The sequence below is a fragment of the Anser brachyrhynchus genome (assembly GCF_964034855.1).
Source record: "Anser brachyrhynchus genome assembly, chromosome: 27".
Taxonomy (NCBI): domain Eukaryota; kingdom Metazoa; phylum Chordata; class Aves; order Anseriformes; family Anatidae; genus Anser; species Anser brachyrhynchus.
In genome coordinates this window covers 4,725,630-4,747,932 of record NC_137720.1, presented here as the reverse complement: position 1 = coordinate 4,747,932, position 22,303 = coordinate 4,725,630, and the positions used below count along the sequence as shown (strand labels likewise).

General features: G+C 49.7%; 1 protein-coding gene across 2 annotated transcripts in view; it reads left to right on the top strand.

The window, feature by feature from the left end:
* The window catches only part of LGR6 (leucine rich repeat containing G protein-coupled receptor 6), a 137,218-nt gene extending 124,439 nt beyond the window's left edge, over nucleotides 1-12,779 (top strand). For both annotated transcript variants that reach the window (XM_080569072.1, XM_080569071.1), the window contains 5 exons: nucleotides 1,152-1,223; nucleotides 1,961-2,086; nucleotides 4,203-4,363; nucleotides 9,761-9,841; nucleotides 10,235-12,779. In XM_080569072.1, the coding sequence (XP_080425198.1) occupies nucleotides 1,152-1,223; nucleotides 1,961-2,086; nucleotides 4,203-4,363; nucleotides 9,761-9,841; nucleotides 10,235-11,472 (1,678 nt within the window). In that variant the 3' untranslated portion in view covers nucleotides 11,473-12,779. The remainder of the gene's footprint in view (nucleotides 1-1,151; nucleotides 1,224-1,960; nucleotides 2,087-4,202; nucleotides 4,364-9,760; nucleotides 9,842-10,234) is intronic.
* Nucleotides 12,780-22,303: the final 9,524 nt, after the last annotated feature.

Below are 22,303 nucleotides of genomic sequence, written 5' to 3'. Positions count from 1 at the left end.
TGCCCTTAGAGACATTGATTCATGGCAGGGATTTACCACGGTGTGCATGAGCTCTAGCAGCCTTTTCCCTACACAGCCTAGTCCTGGGTCATCCAGGAACACTCCCGGGCCTCACATCAATGCAGAGCATCTCATCTGAGTAGGGATTATCTCCATAAAACTCAAAGAACATGTTAGATGTACTAAGTGCACACAAGCATGCAGATACCATGCACGCATAGTGACCTTGCAGTAGACAGCTCACTTGAGTGCTTGGCACCTTTCAGAAGCTAGTAAGGCTTTGTAGAGTGTGATTCTCTCTGAGATGTATGGAAAGAGCCCTTCAAGTGCAGATGGTCTTTATTTACTGTTCTGCTAGGAAGTGAACTGAATCACATAGAAGCTTTTTCCCACAGTGCAGCAATTTGAGTGTCATTTAATAGGCCATCGTTCCCAGAGATCCGTGTGTGTCATGGGACCACAACTGCACAGGAACATTCACGTACTACATATAACGCCACAGGCAGCACACAAATGCAAGCATGCTGCTGTCACAGCACAGTCACACAACAGAGCATGTAAGTTCTAGCATTTGTCTCTGGGTGCCTGTAGGAAAGGTTCATCTTACCCACCCTGGCTCCCTTCAGAATGGGAGAGATGTGGAGAGATGTGGCAGGTTGCTCATGTAGTCAGCCTTAGAAGGAGAAGAAATGGTTCTTGACATACTGATTCCTGTCTGCTTATGACAGAGGGAGGTGAAACCTCTAGGTCAGATGGAAACAGAGGGTAGGAGGTTATTGAGGTGCTTCATTGAATCCTTTCCATACCCATCCAACTGCACATGACAGGCAACACTCTCAGATGACCTTGGTTCACCTTCCACACAGCTCCTGAACTTACTTGTCCTTGTCTGGGTGCCCAGCAGTGTGACCACTTCAGAGATGCTCTGGCACTAAGGGCAGACCAAGTAACCTGCTTACTCTGTTAGAAACTACCCAGATACAGACTCAAACATATTTGCCTCCAGGGAGCTGCAATAAGACAGAACTCGCTGCCAACCAAGGGACTACAGAGTCCACACTTGTTCGCATCAAAGCCCTTGCCCAGGCCAGTGTCAGCAGCTTCACTCTCCTGTTCTGCACCCCTCTTACTGGCCTGTCCTTGCCTTGCAGAGACCTGAGCTGGAATTACATCCAGTTTATTCACCCTGAAGCCTTTGTGACGCTGCACTCGCTCACCAAGCTGTAAGTTGCGGTGATATTTCTTTGCCAGTGGGTCCCTGAAAGCAGGTATCTGAGCACCTCAGGCTGACTCCCGGAGCTACGGGGGCACCGGCGGTCATTTAGCTGTCAGAAGGGTGCGGTGCTGAGGCCTGAGGTGTGCACCTCAGCACTGATGTGAACAAACCCAATCCCAAAGTTTCCTATCAGTATTAACGGGATGATGAGATTGCAGATGAGGTCATCTTCAAGCTGCTCTCACCCTGAACGCTTAAGTCAGTACTTCCACTTTCTGATGCTTTCACACCTGCCCTGGATGCCTTTATTGAAGGTCAGCATGATAGTGCATTTCAGCAGGAGTCACGGCAGACCACCTTTGCTGGCTCTGGAGGGGTTCCCAGTCCACAGTCCCCTCACTAAGAGTTTTGGGTATTTTATGAGCCGGGAGCTGCAGTCATACCTGACCTGCTGTGGGGGAAGTGGCAGGGAAAGAGATGCATGGGGCAGATGCGTGCACAGGGAAGTAAATATCACAGAGAGCTTTCAGCATGGGCCTTAGCCCCTGCCCCTCATTTCCCCCAGGGATTGCAGCATCCCCATTAACTCCAGAGGACCCTGGGCCCATGCAGCACCCAGCCCCATTTCAGCCACACATTTCAGGAAGAAAGCAAGAGAGACAGCATGCCTCTCTGAGCCGCTGATGGCTAAGATACCACCAGCACAAGCTGACCGCGCTCTACCTCTCTGCTTTTCCTTCACAGGGACCTGACTGACAACCAGCTGGTCACGCTGCCCCTGGATGGGTTGGGTGGACTGACCCATCTGAAGCTCCAAGGCAACCCGGCGCTCTCTGAGCCCTTCACCAAGGAGAGCTTCCCCAAAATGAGGTACTGGTTGTGCCCTGGGCCTTGTTCACTCTTTCCCTTCTGGCTCTTGCTGCAGTCTGTATTTGTTTATATCAATCAGCCTCCTGCTTTCCTTGTTTATCTCATGCTTTCCTCCATCCTTTCAGGCCAATAGGTTGAGGAAGCTTCATCTGCTGCTAACAAGCCTCATCTTTTAAAGTCTTCCATGGGAAAGCGATGATGCGCTTCTGGGCCTGCCACCCCCATCCCCAAACGCACACACACAAGTGGAAAGCGTGGAGCAGGCCCAGCTCAGGGCTTCTCTCAATGGAAAACATTCCCAGAAGCCAGTCCTAGCTAATGACATCCAGCTTTCCTTCAGTAAACTCTGTTTGTGTGGCCGTGTCTTGTCTGCTATGGATTAATGAGGAGCCCGAAGGGGTCAAACAGAGCAAGACAAGGCTGCAAAAAGCTTGGCGTACAGTGCTGCACCACAGGCTCTGGCTCTCCCTTCTCTATCTTAGCAGTGGGTCTTCAGCACAGCACCTAAGGGGCCTACAGTGCAGGTGACTCAAATTTTCCCCAGGTAAAGCCATCTTTTGCATGGGTCTTCCAGGCAGTTCTTTGGGAGCCAAGGATGCGTGAGCTGATGCTTCCACCCATCCAGTACAAGCCGAGGGCTCCCAAGGCTGGAACTTCTCACCTTTAGGCACCTCCTCACAGGTCACTGTATTAGTGCTGGGCTTAACAGCTCAGGTCCCGTGAAAAGCATTGATCTGTCACTTGGGTCTGCCTTGGCAGTAGTGCCTGCAGGGCGTTCTCTTGTGACTTTTCTGACTCATCATGGCTGGTATCTGCTGCATGACTGCTTTCCAAACAGCAGGGGATCCCAGAAGCTTCTGGAGGGCTTTCCACACCCAGGATGGCAGTCCTCTGAGCAGAGTGGGTTGAATTCAGCACTTCCAGGAGCATTCCTCCTCTGAACTCATTCCACTAACATCTGTGGGGCTGGTTTGGATTTCTACCAGAGAGACCAAGACTGAGGGAGTGGTTCATTGAAGCAAGCCAGGCCATAGACCCGTTAACGTTCCCTAAATTTTGGGGTACTGCCACTAAGCATTTTTATTCTTAGGACATATGTGTGGAGGAATCATCTGAGAAAGATTCCTAGCCATCCTGGGAGGATCTGTACCTCCCTACCACCTTTCAATAATAGGATTTAATTTGGAGCTTATAACAGGAAGCAAGCTTGTATACAGAGTTTCCATAACCTCCCGGGGCTCAGCCAGAAATGTTTGGGAACTTAAAACAAAAGCATATTTTTAGAATATAGAGTTTCACCATATTTACTGATCTTGTCAGAAAACCTTAATTGTCTAGAAAACCTGAGGTTCCTTTGACTTCATCAACAGTCTTTCTGGCTTTCAGCAAAGAAGCAGGAGTTTTCTGTCTTTGAAGAAGATGCAACTTCTCACTGACAGCCTAGTATTTCATCCAGATGATGTTCAGCTGCTGTTTAATTAACCTTGTAATACAAACCGTAATTGACAACTAAGAATTCTACTTTCAGGGCAACCAGACAGTAAAATAACTTGCTACATTTAAGATACCTGAGACTCCCCTGCCCTGACTGGTAGGGGTGAGCCACGGTCATGGATCTAGAGCTTGGAGGTGCATCTCTGACCTTCAGCAACAAGCAAAGAGGGTCCTTGCACTTGCTTAAGCTCTTAGGAAGCTCCTTATCCTGAACAAAAGAAAGGATGTTCAGCAAAAAGATGGTCTTGGGGTAAAAACTGAAAACTCCACACGCAGAGGTTATGCTTATGGCATATAGCTAGCAGGCATGGGAAAGCAAGGCTATTTCAGTCTAGGGAGAACCACACAAAGGTTTTGAGGAATTATCCAGGAACTTTAGTGGTTTCCAAACCTGGTGTTTGATGACAGACAGCATCTTAAGCACCAAAAGTGAGGCAGCCTGGAAGCACTGTGGCATGATTAGGGTCCACACTCTATCCTGTCTGGAGTCCCTTTCAACAGAGAACAGTCCTGCTCCAGTATGACCATCAGCAAACAGGTTGGCCTTTGACACATGAAAATTAAGCACAAAATGCAAAGTAATAGTCAGGTCACCTAAAAGTTCTGCTTTCCCCCTTTGCAGAGTCCTCGAGGTACCTTACGCCTACCAGTGCTGTGCCTATGGAAGTTGCAGTGGCTTCTTCAAGGTGTCCAGCCAATGGGAGGCAGAAGACATGAGCCCTGAGGAGGAAGATCCCCACAAGAGGACCATGGAGTTCTTTCCAGGTCATGCTGATAACCACTGTAAGTAGGCAAGGCTGAATGGTGATCAATCTGTGGCAGGGCTATGCTGCATTGCACCCACCTCAGAGAAGGCAGACTGATCCTCCTCCAGTTCTGGTGGCCACTTGCTGTGAATGGGCATCAAGCAGTGTCACTGCACTGGAAGGAGAGCTGATCTTGCACTTCTAAACCTTAACATTCGGACAGAAAGATCTGGCAGTCCTCAACAGCACGGGTATGTGTGCTAATTTGACCTTACTGACTACAGAGGGAGGCTGCACAAGCCACCTGAGCAAGGTGGCTGAGGTTACATGGGACAGCTTCTGGGCTTGGTCATTAGGTTTCTGGGCAGTACAGAGCCTCTGGCAGGACATCTGTCTTCATTGCCACAACACGCAGAGGATGGACCCTAAAATTAATCTGAAGGGTAAGAGAATAAGCTCAAAAGACTGGAGCTTGCAGCTGGCTGGAAGTAACGAGACCCATGTCCTTACACCTGTGTACCCACCCTGAAGCTACAGCAAAGATCAGGGAGTTATGAAGAAAAGGAAAGGTTTGAGGAATACGATGAGCACAGTATAGGTGCTAAACTATGCCTGACAGAAGTGGCTCCAGTTAAAGCTGACCAGCAGTTTCTGTTCCAGTGTCAATTTATTCTGTGCTCCAAAATGTACTTCTGCATAAACCCCCATGAAATCTGTTGCACATGGCTATCCAAGGAGTGTGCAAAGCACACCTCCTGCACCCACAGATCCACAGCACATCGGCAGCTCCAAGGTGAAAGTTGGTCTGATCCCTTTACAAGGGAATCTCAGAATAATACAAAGAAAAGCATGAGCTCCTTTGGCCCCTCTGTAACTGCTGGAGAGTGGAAATACCATCTCAGGACACAGCTTGGATGCTGTATTTGTTTACATGCTTGTGTAAATATAGAGGCCGCATGCACTTCCAAGGTCTGAAACGCCCTGTAGGCAAAACCACATCATGCTTGGTGCCTGCAGGAGATGGGGAGAGGACCGAACCCCTGAGGAGTGGTGCAGCTGCACTTTGCCCACATGCTCCTGGGACCTCACACCCAGCCACAGCCAGGGCATCTGTGCCTCCTGACCCAGCCAGCGAGTGAGCCACAAGCCCTGTGTCCCTCGCTCCTGCCATCTGCCCTGTCCTGATCCTTCATGGTCTAAGTATAAGCTTTAGCAATGTAAAAAGTCCAACCAGGGGCTAGCCAGTGTGATTCCTACTTGCATGATATGGCTTCAGGAAGCGTGGTAGACTGGTGGTTGCACTGGGCAGACAGTACAGAGGAGGCGTATGTTAAGGTCATTGCTGCAGGAATTTCTTCTCCTCCGGGTTAGTTTTTCCATCATTAATGCAGCCCATACTTTAATGATCCTCGTGCATATAGTTGGGGTGTTTGCCCGACAAATTACAGTATCTTCAATGAAACTGTGAAAAGACCTGGTTTGCAGCCAGGGACCATAGTACTGCTTACAGACCTGGTCTTGCTGGGCACCGAACACTGAAGCTATTTGCTGTCTCAAAGCATCCACTGTCCTGGCCCTGACAAGCAACCAACACCCTCCACAGGCCTCCAAACCAGTCTCAATCCCATGGATTATATGTGTGCTCAGGAGATATTAGGACCAGAGGGGAATGCTGAGTGCTTCTAAGATGTGCCAGATGAGACTCTTAACAGCTCGTAAAGGCCCACATTTTCAGATGTTAAAGCACTGGGTTTGTCTGAAATATCAAACCACAGCCGTACAAACGTGGAATGCACAAGAACGTCCTTTCTCGCTATGCACAGCTTTCACGGATCATTCTCCCTACCATTCAGCAACACATGGGCTATTCTCGGCGATTAGGGTTTTGTGATGTTGCTGTCTTACTTAATTAATTGTTGCTTTATTTATGTTCCCAATGCTTCCTTTCAGATGGCCACCAGTGGTATTTAACTCTGTTATATGAGTTGTGCAACAGTTCCTCCTTAAGGAGGAAAAAAAGCTCCCAAACATTCCATCCCTGCAAGAGAGAAAGTGGCCTCATTACAAGAAAATAACTCAGTTTTTTTTCCCTGCAGTGTACACCAGGCTTGTCAGGGCACTTGGGTGCTGTGGGAGAACTTGAGAGGCATGGGGCACGCTTCCAGATAGCCAGACCCTCTTGTCCTCGCGTAGGGCTTCCAGCAAGGGACGGAGGATCCCTTTACAAACAAGTCCGCAGAACCTCACAGCTGGATGGTGAGAGGTGACTGGTCCCAGACCAGCTGCGTAGGGATGAGAAACCGGTGCTGGTGGCACAGCCCTGCTCCGGCAGCCAGGCAATGCAGCTGCCCCCAGCATAAGCCCTGCGCCCAAGCGACCATCTGAATTCCAACCGCAGAGTGCAAGTGGCTTCATGGACCCCAGGGCTGGCAGCTCTCTCCCACCCTCCCAGGGCCCTGGAGATATGGGAACCCCGCCTGCCACTTAGGGGACACCACCCACGTGTGTCCATTCACGTCCAGCTGACGGCCACCTGAGGCCCAAAGCAGCGTGCTTAGTGCGTGCCCCATCACTCAGTCACCTTGTCACAACAGATGTTTCCAAAACTTTTGCTGCTTGGGATATGCCTTTCTGGATTATGGCTGGTGGCATTTAGCAGATGCCCCTGACCCAAGCCTGTCCCCTGTGGCTGGGCAGCAGCCCCGAAGGCTCGGGGGCTCGTCACACAGCACGGCCACCCCGCGCTCCCCGGCACCTCCCTCCTGCCACCCTCCCAAAACTGACTGCAGAGGGAGGACAGGGAGAGTGCGAATACTACATTGCCGCGGGGCACTTCCATCACTGTCCCAGCACCCCCTTGGGGACGACTGGTTTGAGGATAGAAAGGGATATATTTACTTAAAAGCATATGTTTGCAATAACGGAACAAAGCTACAGAAAGCGAGAAGAGAACACGCTTGTATGGTTATCCTTGACAGTAAGACACTGCTTTATTCAGTCTAGCATCTCCATTAGCTTGTAAAGCCATTTAACTTCTGCAACTGTCCAGCAAGCCCTGGAGGGCCCTTAGAGCTACTCATTTCCTATTTCTGTCATTCAAGAAGGTTACTCGAGTACCCCAAAAGCACCTGTCCAGGCCCCTTGCAACCACCCATGCCCTAACTCCGAGGGAGAGAGCAATTATCTGCAAAACCCAAGTGGTGCTGCCCTTGCTAAAGCAGACAATACAAAACGAGAAGAAGCATCCAGACCTATGTTTTCTTTTTTACCCTTTTTCCAGCAATTCTCCTCCTTTTCCTCCCACTTCACTGTTCCTACGGCCTGCTGGGAGCCATTAAAACTGAAAGGACAATACTAGCAAAGTTGTTTTTTCCACAAAGCCTCAGAAAGTGGAGGTGCTGTGGCAAAATTGTAATAAATAAGGGCTACTTCAAAAACAATGCAGTCTGCCTTGATAGAACAAAAAAAGCCATTTTCAACTATCAACAGTTCGCAGGCTGGGGGAAATACTGATTTCCAGCAGAGAGAGGTACATTTTCTGCTTTGAACCCTGCTGTGCTGGCCAAGGATTGCTCTGCAATTCACAGCTAGCTCAGTAGTCCAGGCAAAACAAAAGATGACTGCCTTCACCTCATGCAAATGTTTAACCTACGCTTAAAATCATCCTTTGTACATTCTGGTCCTTTGAAGAGAAAAGGGATGGGGGCAGATTTTGTTTGAACGTTACCACGGGCTGGGTGGTGGTGGGGCACAGAAAGTGCAAGTCTCTGCATTGATTTGAGTATTGGGACTGCACATCACAGCCTCTGCACTGTGGATGGAAAAGACACTGGAGATTTATAAGACTATAAAATACAAGGAGGAAATATTTTTCCATCCCACTGTGAGGGTTTTCTTGCCAGACTCCAGAGCAGCAGTAATATTTCAACTCATACAGACAGATTTAAAAAATGGCATTTTTTTTCCAAAGCTCACTTGAAGTTGAGAAAGCCACAATGCTTGTCAGGAGGCACTAAAGATAGCGCGTTATTTGTCATCATTCTTTAATCAAGTAATCCCAGTCATGTTTTCAAACACAGGCAGGGAGCAGATCTCATGAGAGGCACCATCTCAGAGCAAAGTAGGCATCTAACCCACTTTGGTTAGCCACATCTTCAACGCTGTGAAAACTCACCTTCCTGGTGAGCTGTCACAGACTGGCTGGGTACAGCATCCATCACAGCACCCGATGCAGATTTCATCCCACAGCCACAGATCTGGTCCAAGCTCCCTGGCTATCAGGCAAGCAGAAAACACCAAAAAAAAAGCCTTTCCCCTTCCTCCCGCCTGTAGAAAACCTTCCGGCCTTCCCCGCTGGGAGCAAAAGGCTGTGCTGGTGCCATGGGTGGGGATGGTGCAGCGGGACAGCAGCTGTCCTCACTGTGCCCTTCCCAGTGCTGTGAAACTGCAGTGGTTTCAGAGGGGGAACAGGGAACAAAGCAGAAAAGCATGTCTTGGAGTAGACTAGGAGGATGCTATTCTCCTTGGTGGTGACCTACACCATGATTTTGGCCCACAGGCACATGGAAAACACATCTGAGATCTTGGCCCCGTTCTCTTCCAGCAGCTTTTCCATCAGCCAGGGAACCTCTGTCTGATCCTCGGAGCACCCAAGCCCTGCTCAGGGTGCAGCTGCCAGAGGGATGTGGGTGCTGGCCCAGCAGGCTGGGCTCTGAGCGCAGTGCGGTCTGGTTTCAGAAATCCCATGGATCCAAAGGCTGCACACATGGAGCATCAGTCTGCCTTTAAGAAAACTCAGGACTGGGAACCTCCAGGGTCACAAGACACTACAGTCTCAAGAAATCATAGGATATGAAATAAAGCAATGATGCTCTGTCTTTTTTCTTCTGAGCCATTTGGTGGTAGTGGCAGTTGCAAACAATTTTGTGCTGCAAGTAGAGGCTGAGAGTTGTCTTTGAACAAAGCTCCAAAATCCTTGTTGATGAACTAACATCGAACAAGGCCTTCCCAGAGAGCTTCCATTTACGAGATGCATTTGAAGGCTTTGTTTTCTGTAACCACATAGGCTAGAGCATTTCTTTATTTTTCATGCAGCATGCTGGGAGGAGGGATCTGCAAGTCACACAACTCTGGGATCTGGGGTTCTTATGCTCTGGGGTTCTTATGCTTCAAATGTTGGGAGTAGCCTAAAAACAGAGGGGTTGGCCACACTGCAACCCGCCAACATTTGCAAGACATCTCCATGCCTTCTTCTTCCCCAACAGTGACTGCAGGGGACAAACTGGGCACCAGCAGATACTTTGAACAAATGGGCTGGGAAATGGCTGGGAAGGTCTATGCTGAGGACAGGCAGTGAGAAAAGCTTCTGGCCCAGCTAGCCCTGATGGCCCTGCTCATTCTTCTCCAAGCATTTTTCTCTCTTGTTTTCTCCCAGATGACCCAGATGCTGATGACCTCCAGCTGGACCTTGAGGAGTCAAAGCTGCACCCCACTATTCAGTGCACACCCAGCCCCGGTGAGCAGCCAGGGAAACCCTTTTCTTTGAACACAGCTGGGCTCCTTCGAGCAGCTCTAAATCCCCAGGCTCCCACGACCCTTCCTGAAGTGTCTCACAGACATGAAGACCACAAGCCTGAAATGCTGGGCTCTGGCCAGTCCGGGGGCAAGTGAGGAGGACAACTTCCTTCTCCCACTTGGATGTAGCTGCCCTCCTACAAGGAGAAAACAAGGGCATTGTACCCCTGACGTGGGGGGTTACTTTTGTATGCTCCTTTCCAGCCTTTGGCATTCATTAGGCATGGGGCTGGCGGGGCCAGGAGAGGGCTGGGACTTGGCCACTGCGCTGAGCAGCACCGCCAGAGCAGTGTGGCAACTTCTCAGTTTAACTTTGGGTTTTGTTTTCTTTCAGGTCCCTTCAAGCCTTGTGATCACCTGTTCGAGAGTTGGATCATCCGGCTGGGAGTCTGGGTCATCGTTCTGGTCTCGGTGCTCTGTAACGGGCTGGTCATTCTGGCTGTCTTTGCCTCTCCCAGCTACCTCTCTCCAGTTAAGTTCGTCATCGGCTCCATAGCTGGAGCCAACATGCTGACCGGCATTTACTGCAGTATGCTAGCCCTCGTTGACGCCCTGACCTACGGCCAGTTTGCGAAGTTCGGCGCCAGGTGGGAGACTGGCACGGGCTGCAGGGTGACAGGGTTCCTGTCGGTGTTTGCCTCCGAGGCTGCCATCTTTCTGCTGACGTTGGCTGCGGTGCAGTGCAGCATTTCAGTCTCCTGTGTGCGGGGCTACAGGAAGGCACCCTCCCTAGGCAAGGTCAAGGCCGCAGCCCTTTGCTGCCTGTTGCTGTCCTCTGTGGCTGCAGTTCTGCCTCTTTTCTCCATTGGGGAATACGGAGCATCCCCTCTGTGCCTCCCATATCCCATCCCAGATGGGAAACCCGCCACCCTGGGCTTCACTGTGGCCTTAGTGATGACAAACATGCTCTGTTTCCTGACTATTACGGGCACCTACATCCGACTCTACTGCAACCTGTTGAAGGGGGAGTTCAGCGCTGTCTGGGACTGTGCCATGGTCAAACATGTGGCCTGGCTGATCTTCACCAACTGCCTCCTTTACTGCCCAGTGGCCTTCCTCACCTTCTCTTCCACGCTCAACCTCTTCCTCATCACCCCAGAGGTCATCAAATCCGTCCTCCTTGTGGTCCTGCCCCTGCCCGCCTGCCTGAACCCCTTGCTCTACCTGCTCTTCAACCCCCACTTCAGAGATGATCTCCGCCTGCTGAGGCAGAAGAGCCAAGACAAGGGGAGCTACCCCCAGTCCTGCGGGGTCGACGACATGGAGAAAAGTTCCTATGACTCCACCCAGGCTCTGGTGAGCTTCTCTGACATCGACCACATATTCGAGACACCCGATTCCCTGGGAGTGCACCCCATCCTCGACAGCTACAGCTTCCCCTCCATGACGCTTGTCCCCTGCCAGCAAAGGGTGGGCACCAGGGGGAAGGAGAGGGGCTACTCTGAGCACTGCCCCTGCCTCAATGACAGTGAGGTGCTGATCGCTTCAGAGAGCCGAGATCCAGCCGGCAGCAGCCTCCGGATAGCCTTCTTCCCCTCCCCGCCCACGCCGCCCTACACATCTCACTTATAAACCTCGGAGTAGCCGTGCCCAACAGCCCCACACCACACACTGAGGGCCAGCCCCATGGCTGGGTGGCCAGCAAGGTGACAGCAGGCTGCTCCGTGTAAAGCACCAGTACAACCCGTCTACCCTCACCCCCCATCATATACGCCTTGGCAACAGGCACCGCACTGCCAGCTGCCACTCGCCTGGAAGGGCTCCGACTGAGCTCCAGACACTCAGGGCTGGCCAAGGGAGGAGGCAAACCCCCTGCGCGCGTGTTTCCCCTGCTAGGGACTGTGTGGGAGAGAGCCCCACCAGCTCAGGAAATGGCTCAGGGAGACCCTCCTCCTCGTCATCCTGAAGCACCACGAGCCGGGAGGAGCCTGCAGCAAAACCGAGCGTGTCTTCTCAAGGCAAAGACGTCTCAGCAAACAAAAGCCATTGCTCTGTGGCAGAAGTATGTGGAAGTGGCCGTCTGTAATGACATGGCCACCCACAGGGACCTCAGGCCTTGTCCTCCAGGGTCTTCCGCAGGCCCCACAGGCCCCTGGCAATGGGCTTGTGTCTCCCTCACACCATCAGCTGGAAAAGCAGAGGAAATGGGTTACAAGCGGCGCACTCATTTGTGCACCTGAGGTTTGGATGGCTTCCATGTTGGGAGGCTCTGCCTCACCCACTGAGAGCCTCGCCGTTAGGCAGGACCCACACTTTGAGTCACTCCCAGGAGCTGGGGATGCTCAGCCCTTCTGTCAGTCTGGCCCCCGGTGTCTAACAACAGGTCTCAGAACCCCAAAGCAGCCAAATCCCAACACCTCCCCAGAGAAACCTACGTGTTTTGCCTGAGGTCACCCGGCCAGGGTGCCCTGGGGGACACAGGGCTCCCTCCATCTCCATCGCACCCTCCACCTTCGCATGCCCAGGGCACTCCTGGCTCCTGGGGAGGTGCAGCGGGGATGGGGCCTGGCTCATTCACTGCCCCCAAACCTCAGTCCTGGAAGGGGCTGGCGGTTCTTGGGTACGTGTCCCCGACACAGAACAACCAGTCCCCTATTTTGAGGACAGCTCGCGTAGAAGGAGGGAACAGAAATCAGCCTTGTGGGATGATGGTGTCAGGAGGACACAGGCCACTACAAACAGTCTTGAATTCGCTCCCTGCAGCTCAGGGATCTCCCAAATCCATCCTCTCCATCACAATCCCTCCCACTGCTGCCCAGCGCAGCAGGGAGCCCCACGGTCAGAGCTCAGGCCCTGGGCAAAGCTTTGGTTCTGCTGACATTACTGCAGCTGTATAAGTCATTCATTCCTGTGAGATAATAAATGAGCCCCGTTGCTGACCAGTGGCTGGTTTCTGTCCTCTTGCATGTGAAAAGCACCTTGTTGGTTCATTCAGCGGCTGTCTGCCTGCCTCTCCCAGACAAACCAGGGCTGGTGGGGCTTGGATGTTGTCTGTATTGCCTGAGTGAAGGCCGTGGAATTGCGCTGAGTTCACAGGAGCTGGCATCATCCTCACCATCCCTCTTCTTGAGAGGGATGAGCCAAACCGCCTGCCGTTACGCAGCAGGATCACAACACCAGTGTCCCTCTCTAGACCCTGTAGCCCCCTGGCTGCACCCCCTGATCTGCATCTCGGCTGCATCTAGTGTCTGAGCTCACGAGCAGGATGGAGTCTGCTGCGTGGCAGTTTAGGGACATCATACAAAAGGGTCTCCTATGCAAAGACAGACTCCCCAGCCAGAGCCTAGCTCTGCTTCCCCTCTCTGCCCATTAGCCCTGTAGTCTTCTCTTGAGAAGAACGACTCAAGAGATCAGCAATAAATCAGAGGAATGAGATCCAAAGCTTAGAGAAGAGAATGGGAACCCCAAATTTAGGTACAAAATCCAAAGCTCTGCTATAGAGTCTGGTTGGGAGCTATGAAAAATAAGCCCTGTTGTAGTACTCGAATCCTGATCCAGATTCTGACATCCTATAGATGATCAAAATCAATTCTCATGCTCGGGACATTAAAAATACTGAGTAATTTTGTTCCATTTCCTCAGGGCTGCTTATGTGCACACTACTGGGAAAGACTCACACCTAGTTCGACTTGCAGAAAGAAAATGCTCTCTCAGAGGTGGGATTATCCATCCCCAGCATAAACCCAAACTCCCCAGCATGAATCCTAACTCTATAAGGAAATCCTTATCAACAAGACATTCCGAAATAAGACCTTGACATAACAAGCACCATTGGGCTCCGCTGGATCCCAGCCTTAGCTGGTGAGGCCACGAGGACCAAGCTTGCTCTCTGCTCACCTGGAAGGCAGCTGTGTTTGCTGGGGAGGCATGTCAGGGGACATGCAAGCAGTCCCTGCCCTCTGCGACCAGTGCCAGCAGGGAAATGGCACGTGCCCTGCGAAAAGCTGTGTTGCACCAGAACAATGTACTTTTAGGGGAAGGGGATGTATGCAACTAAGAGAAAGAGAAGTTTAGGTCTGGGCTCCCTCCCTGTAGCAAGATGGCTCCTGGGTGGCAGAGGTCTGGCTGCCAAGCACCCCCGGGGAGCAGCCAGGGTGTCACACCGTTCTTTGGGCAAGTGGAGCTGGGCTGCGAGGCCCAGCACAGTCGGCGTGATAGCCTGGGTGGGCGATCCCTGCTCGGCTGGTGGTCCTGGGCCCCTCTGGCACACCGAAGAGTGCCAGGAGCTGGTGGTGGCACGCTTTGCACATGTTGCCTGCAACATCCTGAGCGAGCGAGAGGGCAAAGAGGTGCCGGGACATGCTGAAAGGGAGGAGAACGTGGCCACGCTGCCGTGTGGGTGACATTTCGGCTGACGTAGCGTGTTCCTGGCAGAGGCCCTCTGGGTAGCTGGAGGACATGTGGAGCTGCTCTGGAAGCCATTGTCAGGGCTGGGCACCTTTGAGGTTTCCCCTGCACGTCAGCAAGGCACTGTGAGGACACCCTGAAGGGGAAAGACAACATATTTGAGTGAGGATTTTGGCCCTGAGGGACCCGGAAGCATTGTCTAACAGGACAATGTAGAGACAGTTGTAGGCACTCTCAGATGTCAATTTTTCACTTGTCCAGCCCTCATGGCTGTAGACGTGCAACTTCTCTGAAAGAAAACCAGTGAAGCAAGCACCCTACGGTATTATTTTTTCAATCTCATTGTTTTTTCCACCAGCATTGTGATTTCTGGAAGCCTGAGCCATGATTCAGAACTCATAGGATGGCAGCACTGCTGCAGCCGCGGGAATGCAAACGATGAGAAGCAAGCTCATCAAGAGCATCATCAAGCTCATCAAGCAAGCTCAACAAGAATGTTCTGTGCTTCAGACAGTGCCCATCACCTCTTGTTCTGTCCCTGGGCACCACCGGGAAGAGTCTGGCTCCTTCTTCTTTATTCCCTCCCATCAGATGTTTATACACATTGACAAGATCTCCCCTGAGCCTTCTTTTCTCCAGGCTAAACAGTCCCAGCTCGCTCAGCCTCACCTCACAGGAAAGGTGCTCCAGGCCCTCACTCTTCACTGTGGCCCTTCACTGTTGTCTTTCCAGCATGTCCATGTTTTCTTGGACTGGGGAGCCCAGCTCTGAACCCAGCACCGCAGGTGCTGAGCACCTCACCAGTGCTGAGCAGAGGGGAAGGATCACCTCCCTCCACCTGCTGGCAAGGCTCTCCCTAACACAGCCCACGATGTAAGTGGGCTTCTTTGCCACAAAGGCACATTACTTTTGTCACACTGCTCACGGTCAGCTTGCTGTCCACCCAGCCCCCCAGGTCCAGCTCAGTAAAGGTGCTTCCCAGCCAGTCAGCCTCCAGCACGTGGTGATGCAGGGCATTATTTCTACATGTACTCCTACAGTCAAGACAAGATTCTATGTGGGTTGCTCTGCCCTTCTATACTCTGTAATTCCATTGTGTGTGTATTTGATTTCAGACGTGTGCGCACACACAAATATCCTGTAACCGTGAATGTGTGTAAGCTATTCACTTATTTCTATACAAAACCACATGAACTTACCCCAAAGTCCCACAGCTCCCATCCTTAACTGTGCCTTGTGCATTATCCCAAGAGAGCAAAGGAATTACTCTGCTGCAGGATGTAGAGCTAGGCTTACAGCCGTGGTGTAGAGCAGTAACCCAGCACACAAGCCTTCTCAGCACAAAAGGGAGCGGATTAGAGATATCTCTACAGTATCAGACACTGATTGTGAGACAGAGGACACAGAACTGCATCGGCATGGCATTCGTGTTCTTTCCAGAGCTGTGGGTCTCACCGCCCAGGTCAGCCCCTGGCACGTGTCTTTCTTTGGTCAAAATGTTGGTCTTTTTCTGCCATCCAAGGCAGTTCAGCAAGCACAGTCCCACTTGCCGTAACTGGAACCACAGCACTGTGAAGCATCAAAATCCAGAGACAGCAATCATCTCCTTTGCAGGTATGCGTTGATATGTATGGGGAGCTAAACTGGCGGAACTTCCATGTTAGGAATCCGTAAGGAACAGGCGATAGAATGGCTTAATTTAAATTCCAGCATCCTGTCTGGATGCACCTGATAGCATTCCTTCCATAGCCCTCAGCCCCTTTTTTTCTGAGACACAAGAGAGCCGTAGATACTCTTGCATTCAGTGTCCAAAGTCCGATCTGGTCTTTATGGAGGAGCACACGACAAGATGAGGAACGTGTAAAGCTACAGTTACGGCTCAAAGGTGCCCGTTCTGCCACAAGAACATGAACAGGATTCGAGTATATGTCAAGAAATCTCCTTCGAGGCTCTTTTGGGACTTAAGAGCAAGAAATTAAGACATTTTTTTCAAATGCTGAAATAATCTCCTTTTGATTTATAACTTAGCTATTGATTCCGCGGTGTGGCAATGGCTGGGCGAAGGCTGGGATGCGGCAGTGCTCTTCACTGTATATTACACAATGACTGTTACCTACTTTGAACTACTGCTAATGTCATATAATGTCACAACTCCAAGAAGGGAAACAGATCATGGTCTAGACAGGCCTGTTGGTGTCTAAAACACAGAGAATAATGGGGCATCTTTCCTCATAAAAAATATCCAACATGCTCTTTCATAAACATCGCAGTTTCCATCACCCAGGAATAAAAGGGCAGAAATGCCAGGCTGCCAAAGTACTTCCTTTGACAATATTAAGCAACTGCTCATTCACTTATGACTATCATCACAAATGGACTGCAACAATCAAAGGACAATCAGATTTCATTTTTTATTTATTCCTCTCCAAAGTGTTCTGTAATAAACAAAAAAACACCACCACACCAAAAAAAAAAAGACTCACCAGGGGACATGGGAGACACGTTCTTCACAAGGAATAAAGTTCTATGTTTAAAAGCAACATTAGCAGCACATCAAAGGCTAACTAAACTAAAACTAAAGGCTAAACTAAAAACAGAGGGCACCAGCCAACCAGGCAGCATTATAAGATCTAATCCTTCAAACTGATTAATGATATGGAGGGAAAGTGTAAACCAAGCTGACAGCAAAGCCGTCTACAAACTAAATAGGAATTTTCCCCTGTTCCTGATGATAGCATTGCTTTTACTTGAGGCGTGATTGAATTCTTCAAGGTCTTGTCTCCCTTATCCAGCAGCCCGGGATAGCCTTAGACAACTTCTAGCCTGCAGGACGTGTCCCACAGCCCTGATTCTCCCCCTGCCCAGCTCAGGGAGCTCCTCCTGCAGCACAGCACCACTGCACCCCCCCAGCCTGCGCGCCCAGGTTTTCTGGTCATGCTGCAGAGGGGCAGGGGGGAAGCAGGGGGAGACGAACAGTCGGTCTCATCCTAACATAATGCTTGTCAGAGCGAGGACGCGGTGAAGCTGGGAAAGCAGAAACACTGGAGGGCCTGTTGTTTGGACACAGCCAAACAGATTTTGAAAAAGTTATTTCCATAACCTTCCCAGCAAGACGTAGGAGGAACAAAGGGCAGGCACTGTGTGAGTACAGGCAAAAACTAGCTGCTCCCCTCAAAACACCATCCTACACTGGTGGCATGTGGAAAGAAGTGACCCTAAACTGCTGCCACTTCAGGGATAAAAACCAGTGTCTGCTCCACACCACCTAGGAACAGTTGCGGGTTAATTCTGAACCAAAGGGCTAATTTCACGATGGGTGACTTCCTGAACCAAGGGAAGAGAAGAGGAGGGAGCTGGATGAGTTACTTTGGTAGCAATGCTAACTTTTTCTTACATCCACCTTTTAGGAAAACACAGCCATCAGCACCATACCTAAACTGGCCTAAACCTCAAGGAAAAAGCAGATGTGAAGTTGGGTCCAGACTTCCCACTGAGGTTAAAGGGGTGCCCAGAAGTAGCCCTTGCTCCCGCACAGTGCTTCATTGCAGGACTCTTCCTCTCCTTTCCCGCATGCTTTACTGCCCCGTAATAACAGAGCCGGTTAACAAACAGAAAATCAATTGCACCAAAAGTTCTGACGTTGTTTCAGTTCCAAGCCCTCGGGAAAAGAGCCTTTTATGCTCTTAATTTTTTCTCTCCTACATTTCTTTCCAATTGAATCAATCAATTAAAATAACTGGCTTATTTTCCTCTTCCACCTCACCCAATCCACCTCTTCTGTTCCTCCTTCTCCCACTCTCACATTTAGACCTTTATTTTTCCTCTCTTTACTTTTTTTAAAACTCCCAGTTTGGAAAAGTCGCACAGATGAAGTTTCATGTATCCTTCTGCCACCACACTGAAGACATTTGAGGAACACAGCAAAATGAATTTCACCCTGGACACACACACGCACTCAGTTACATTAGGGGCAAAGAGAAAAAAAGACAACAAGGCAAAGCAGTTTCCAGCCTGGTTCCTATGGCTTGGCTGCCCTTTCTCTGCCTCGCGGTGACCGGCTGATTTTTCAAACCCTACACTGACCCCTGTCTCACTCTCTCTGCTCTGCTGCACTTCTTCTCCTCTTCCTGTTTCATCTCAGCCTTGCTTCTGTTAGCTGATTCCTGCTATGTAAATCCCAACGTCGCTCCATGCAAAATAAAACAAATTGTAAGACAACAGAATTGAAACTGTGCCACAGATCTGAAGCTGGAAGCCACGTGAGCAAACTTTTGCTAGAGTCCAACACGCTCTTTTGACAAATGCTGGAGAATAAAGAATATAAAATCCCAGGATGTTTGGGTTGGGAGGGACCTTAAGGACCACCCAGTCCACCCCCCTGCCATGGGCACAACACCTACCACCCAAATCCCATCCAGCATGGCCTTGGGTACTGCCAGGGATGGGATGGGGCACCCTCAGCTCTGGACAGTTTGCACCAGGGCCTCTCCACCCACACCACGAACAATTTTATCCTTATATGCAATCTAAATCTGCCCTCTCTCGGTTTATAACCATTTCCCTTTGTCCTGTCACTACAAGCCCTGGTAAAAAGTCTCTCCCCATCTTTCTAATAAGCCTACTTTATATACGGAAAGGACACAATAAGGTCTCCCCTGAGCCTCCTCTGCTTCTTTTCTTCCCTCACAGCAGTGCTTAATGACTGCTGTTAGCAAAGCCTTGGGAGTTTATAGAGACGTGAAATGTAACAAACAAGTGAAAAAGAGGAAAAAAATCATCATATAAAGTTCTTCATCCAAAACTGATGGTCTGTGTTCCAAACATCATGTCCAGGGAGCCAACCCTCACCTCGTAATGCCTTCCACATGCTTAAAAGGAAGGCAGAAATTACAGCTGTCTCACCATGTGCATACCATAGGGTGAGATGCAATTCACCTTCCAGAAACAAATAATCCCAAGCTGAAAATGCCCCTTTTCAAATGACATTTTTCCTCTGGGGAATGTTTCCTCAAGGGAAAGAAGTCGATCCTCGCAGAAGTTAGAGCTCAAGCAAGGAACAGGAAAAGAAGAAGTTAGTTAATGGCTGCTGAGCTGGGTAAGATTCATCTTATCAGGCTTAGTGAGCCTGGGCCATTTCTGTGTGGACTGGAGAGTTTCCAGACGATTTGAAAGGGACCAAAAGAATGCAAACGTTGGACCTCAGCTAACTCAAGGCATCCAGGTAGCTCCTGCTGGGCGCACATACTCTTCCCAGCAGCTTGGTACAACTACTCCTTGTCCTCCCCAGCACGGTTCTGCCTCTCCTCTGTATGCACATGTGCAGGTAACGGCTTGGTGATGGACCTTAAGAACTTTCAAATAAAGAAAACCGATTCCATTACATTTCTGACAGCCCATAATATTGGTGAACTTTCACTTTCCGGTGAATTCATCTCTCCTGTGAGCTTAATAATGCTCATCATGATCTCTTATTTAACTTTATGGACACATATTATGGCTCATAGAAACATATCCCCATAAAATTTTAAAGCCCATTATGGCAGCAATCTTTCCTGCATAAAAGGCCTCCATCCATTTCGCACTCCAACAACCACGTCACTCAAAGCGCGTCGATAGCCCCACTGCATTATTACAGTAAAAAGAGAAGGCCTTGTGTGGTTGTCATATTTAAACCTATACTAGAGATAGGTGGGTATTAAGGTTTTGTTTCTTCTTTTTTTTTTCTTTTTTTTTTTTTTTACTAGAGGAAACAGCTGTGCAAAATGCAATATTAACAGAGAAATCTTTACTAAAAAAATATCCTGGTAAGATTCTCAAAGGACCAGCTTTTTCACCAGAATATAGGCACAGAGACATCTACCTGTTTAATTTTCCTTCACTTTCGTCCAGGCCTTCATGCATCCCGCATGGCAGCTTCAGAAGAAACACTAGGGGTGTCTCCAGCCCCTGTCATGCCTACGCACCGGCACAGCGTTTACACAGTTCTTACAACCCTGTTGCTGGGACAGCCCTCTCTTTGCAGAGGTGCTACAGCAGACTTGGAGCCACTCCGCCCTCGCGTGGTGTGCGGCCACGCGTGCAGTAACGCATCTCTGCATCCTTCTATCACCGGATCACAACCTTATGGCTCATTTCTGTATCATCCTTGCAAGGTCGGTAGAAGGTGCTGTACTCACGGACCTTTCTGAAAGTACCTGGCAGATCACACCCAACAAACGTCTAAACCACACCCCAGGGCCACACGCCATTGTGAAGATGAACAAGAGGTGGCATCAGGTGCTTTTTTAAGTGTTTCTCAGATCACACTTCTGAGACATTTCCTAAAACACTCCTGAAGACGCTCCCCAGCTCTGAAACCTTGATATCCAAGAGTCATTTTAAACTCTCTCAAAGTCCTCACCTAATGGACAGAGCCAAGAAGAATTTGAAAAATCGTCTAAAGTTCCTGCCCAGGAACTACTCCATGACTCCTCTGTAAGCTAGAACAAAATTCTGAACTACAGATGCAGCATACCAGAAACCACAGAACCACAGCCAAAGGCAATTTTGAAAAATATGGATCTAAGGCCCCACCATAAGCAATTTATCAAATGCCTCAGTGATCCCATCAAAGGAATATTTAGAAAATGCCTGCAGGGTACTACTGATGAAACAACAGCCTCAAGGCAGTTGTGAAGCTGCCCTGGAGTCCAACCATAGGGGTTTACAGTGAACAGCTTGGTGATTCTAAAATTGCCCCCAAATACCACCACATAGAAGCTATTTTGGAAGTCATCTGTAATGTCAAAGCATAGCCATAAACACCCCATTAAAGGGACATTAAAAAAAATAAAAATAAAATAAAAAAATCCCACAAAGCATCCAGTATTAAAAACCTTGTGTGATTTTTGGAAGCATTCTCATGGGGGCCTTCTGAAGGGATTTAGAAAACAATCCCTCAATTTTTACAGTCTTATTTACAATAGCTCCTTTGTGGGGATTAAGGCTTAGCCTCAATAGTTCCTTGGCAGTATTTTTGGTCTCTTCAGTGGGTTTTCACAATAGCTCCATGGTGGAGGTAGGGTATTTTTTCAAGAGGCATTTCATCAATTTTTTGAGACAGTTTACATAATGGTTATGTGATGGTGTCTTGGGGGAGGATCAGAGTTTTGATTTAAAGCTTCTGAATGATGTTAGATTTGCAAGTATTTTCCCTGTTAAGCCTACATTCATGGACCACAGCCCCCATTTTATGCCATGAAGAGCAAAGAGAAGACAGTCATAATCAGAGGATTTCCCTGCCATCTCAGGGAAGGGCTGGGTTGTCCGTATTGCAGATGGAGTAAGAGAACACCACCCCACAATTCAGGAAGAAATTGAATCTGCTGTGAATCTTTCCATGACTGCAGACTGCAACAATCCCAAACTGATTACACCTCATCTGTGATGGTCTGTCAATGAGTCTGCCAGCCAGCTATCAGTTCCCCTACAGAAAAAAATGTCAGCAAAGGAAGATGCGTGGGTAGCCCTCGAAGGTAGACAGCCCTGATGGGACAGGTGCAGCTTCTCTTGGAGATGCACCTCACCATGCACCAGTAAAGCAGCCAAGGCCCAGTGTGATGCATCTTGTTGCTAAACTGAAACTCCAATCAGTCTTGCGTGGTTGCTCCTTCTGAAAGGAGAAGTGTCTCCAACACGTGCTCTTCCCAGAATTTTTGTTTCTCTGACAAGAAAAGGCAAAGCTCTGAGATGACAGTGAAGGTATCTCTGCTCAGTTAGGGGATGTGCATCCTTCTGACAGCTTCTCTGGGCTGCAGACAGCACTCTGACAGCACTCCTGCCCTAGACTGAATCATGTATCCTTACCCTCTGCCCACCCTGTTCATGCTGTTAGTGTGCACACAAACACAACTACTCCCTGGCTGCCCTGGCTCATTGGCAGTCTCCCTTCCACATATTTCACAGCACTCACAAAAAGGCATGCTGCCCCAGAAGGACAGTTGCAGTCTTGCTACCGACCTTCCTGAGTTGTTGGGTTTTTAATTTGCAGTTACATTGCCCTCAGGTGTAATCAGCC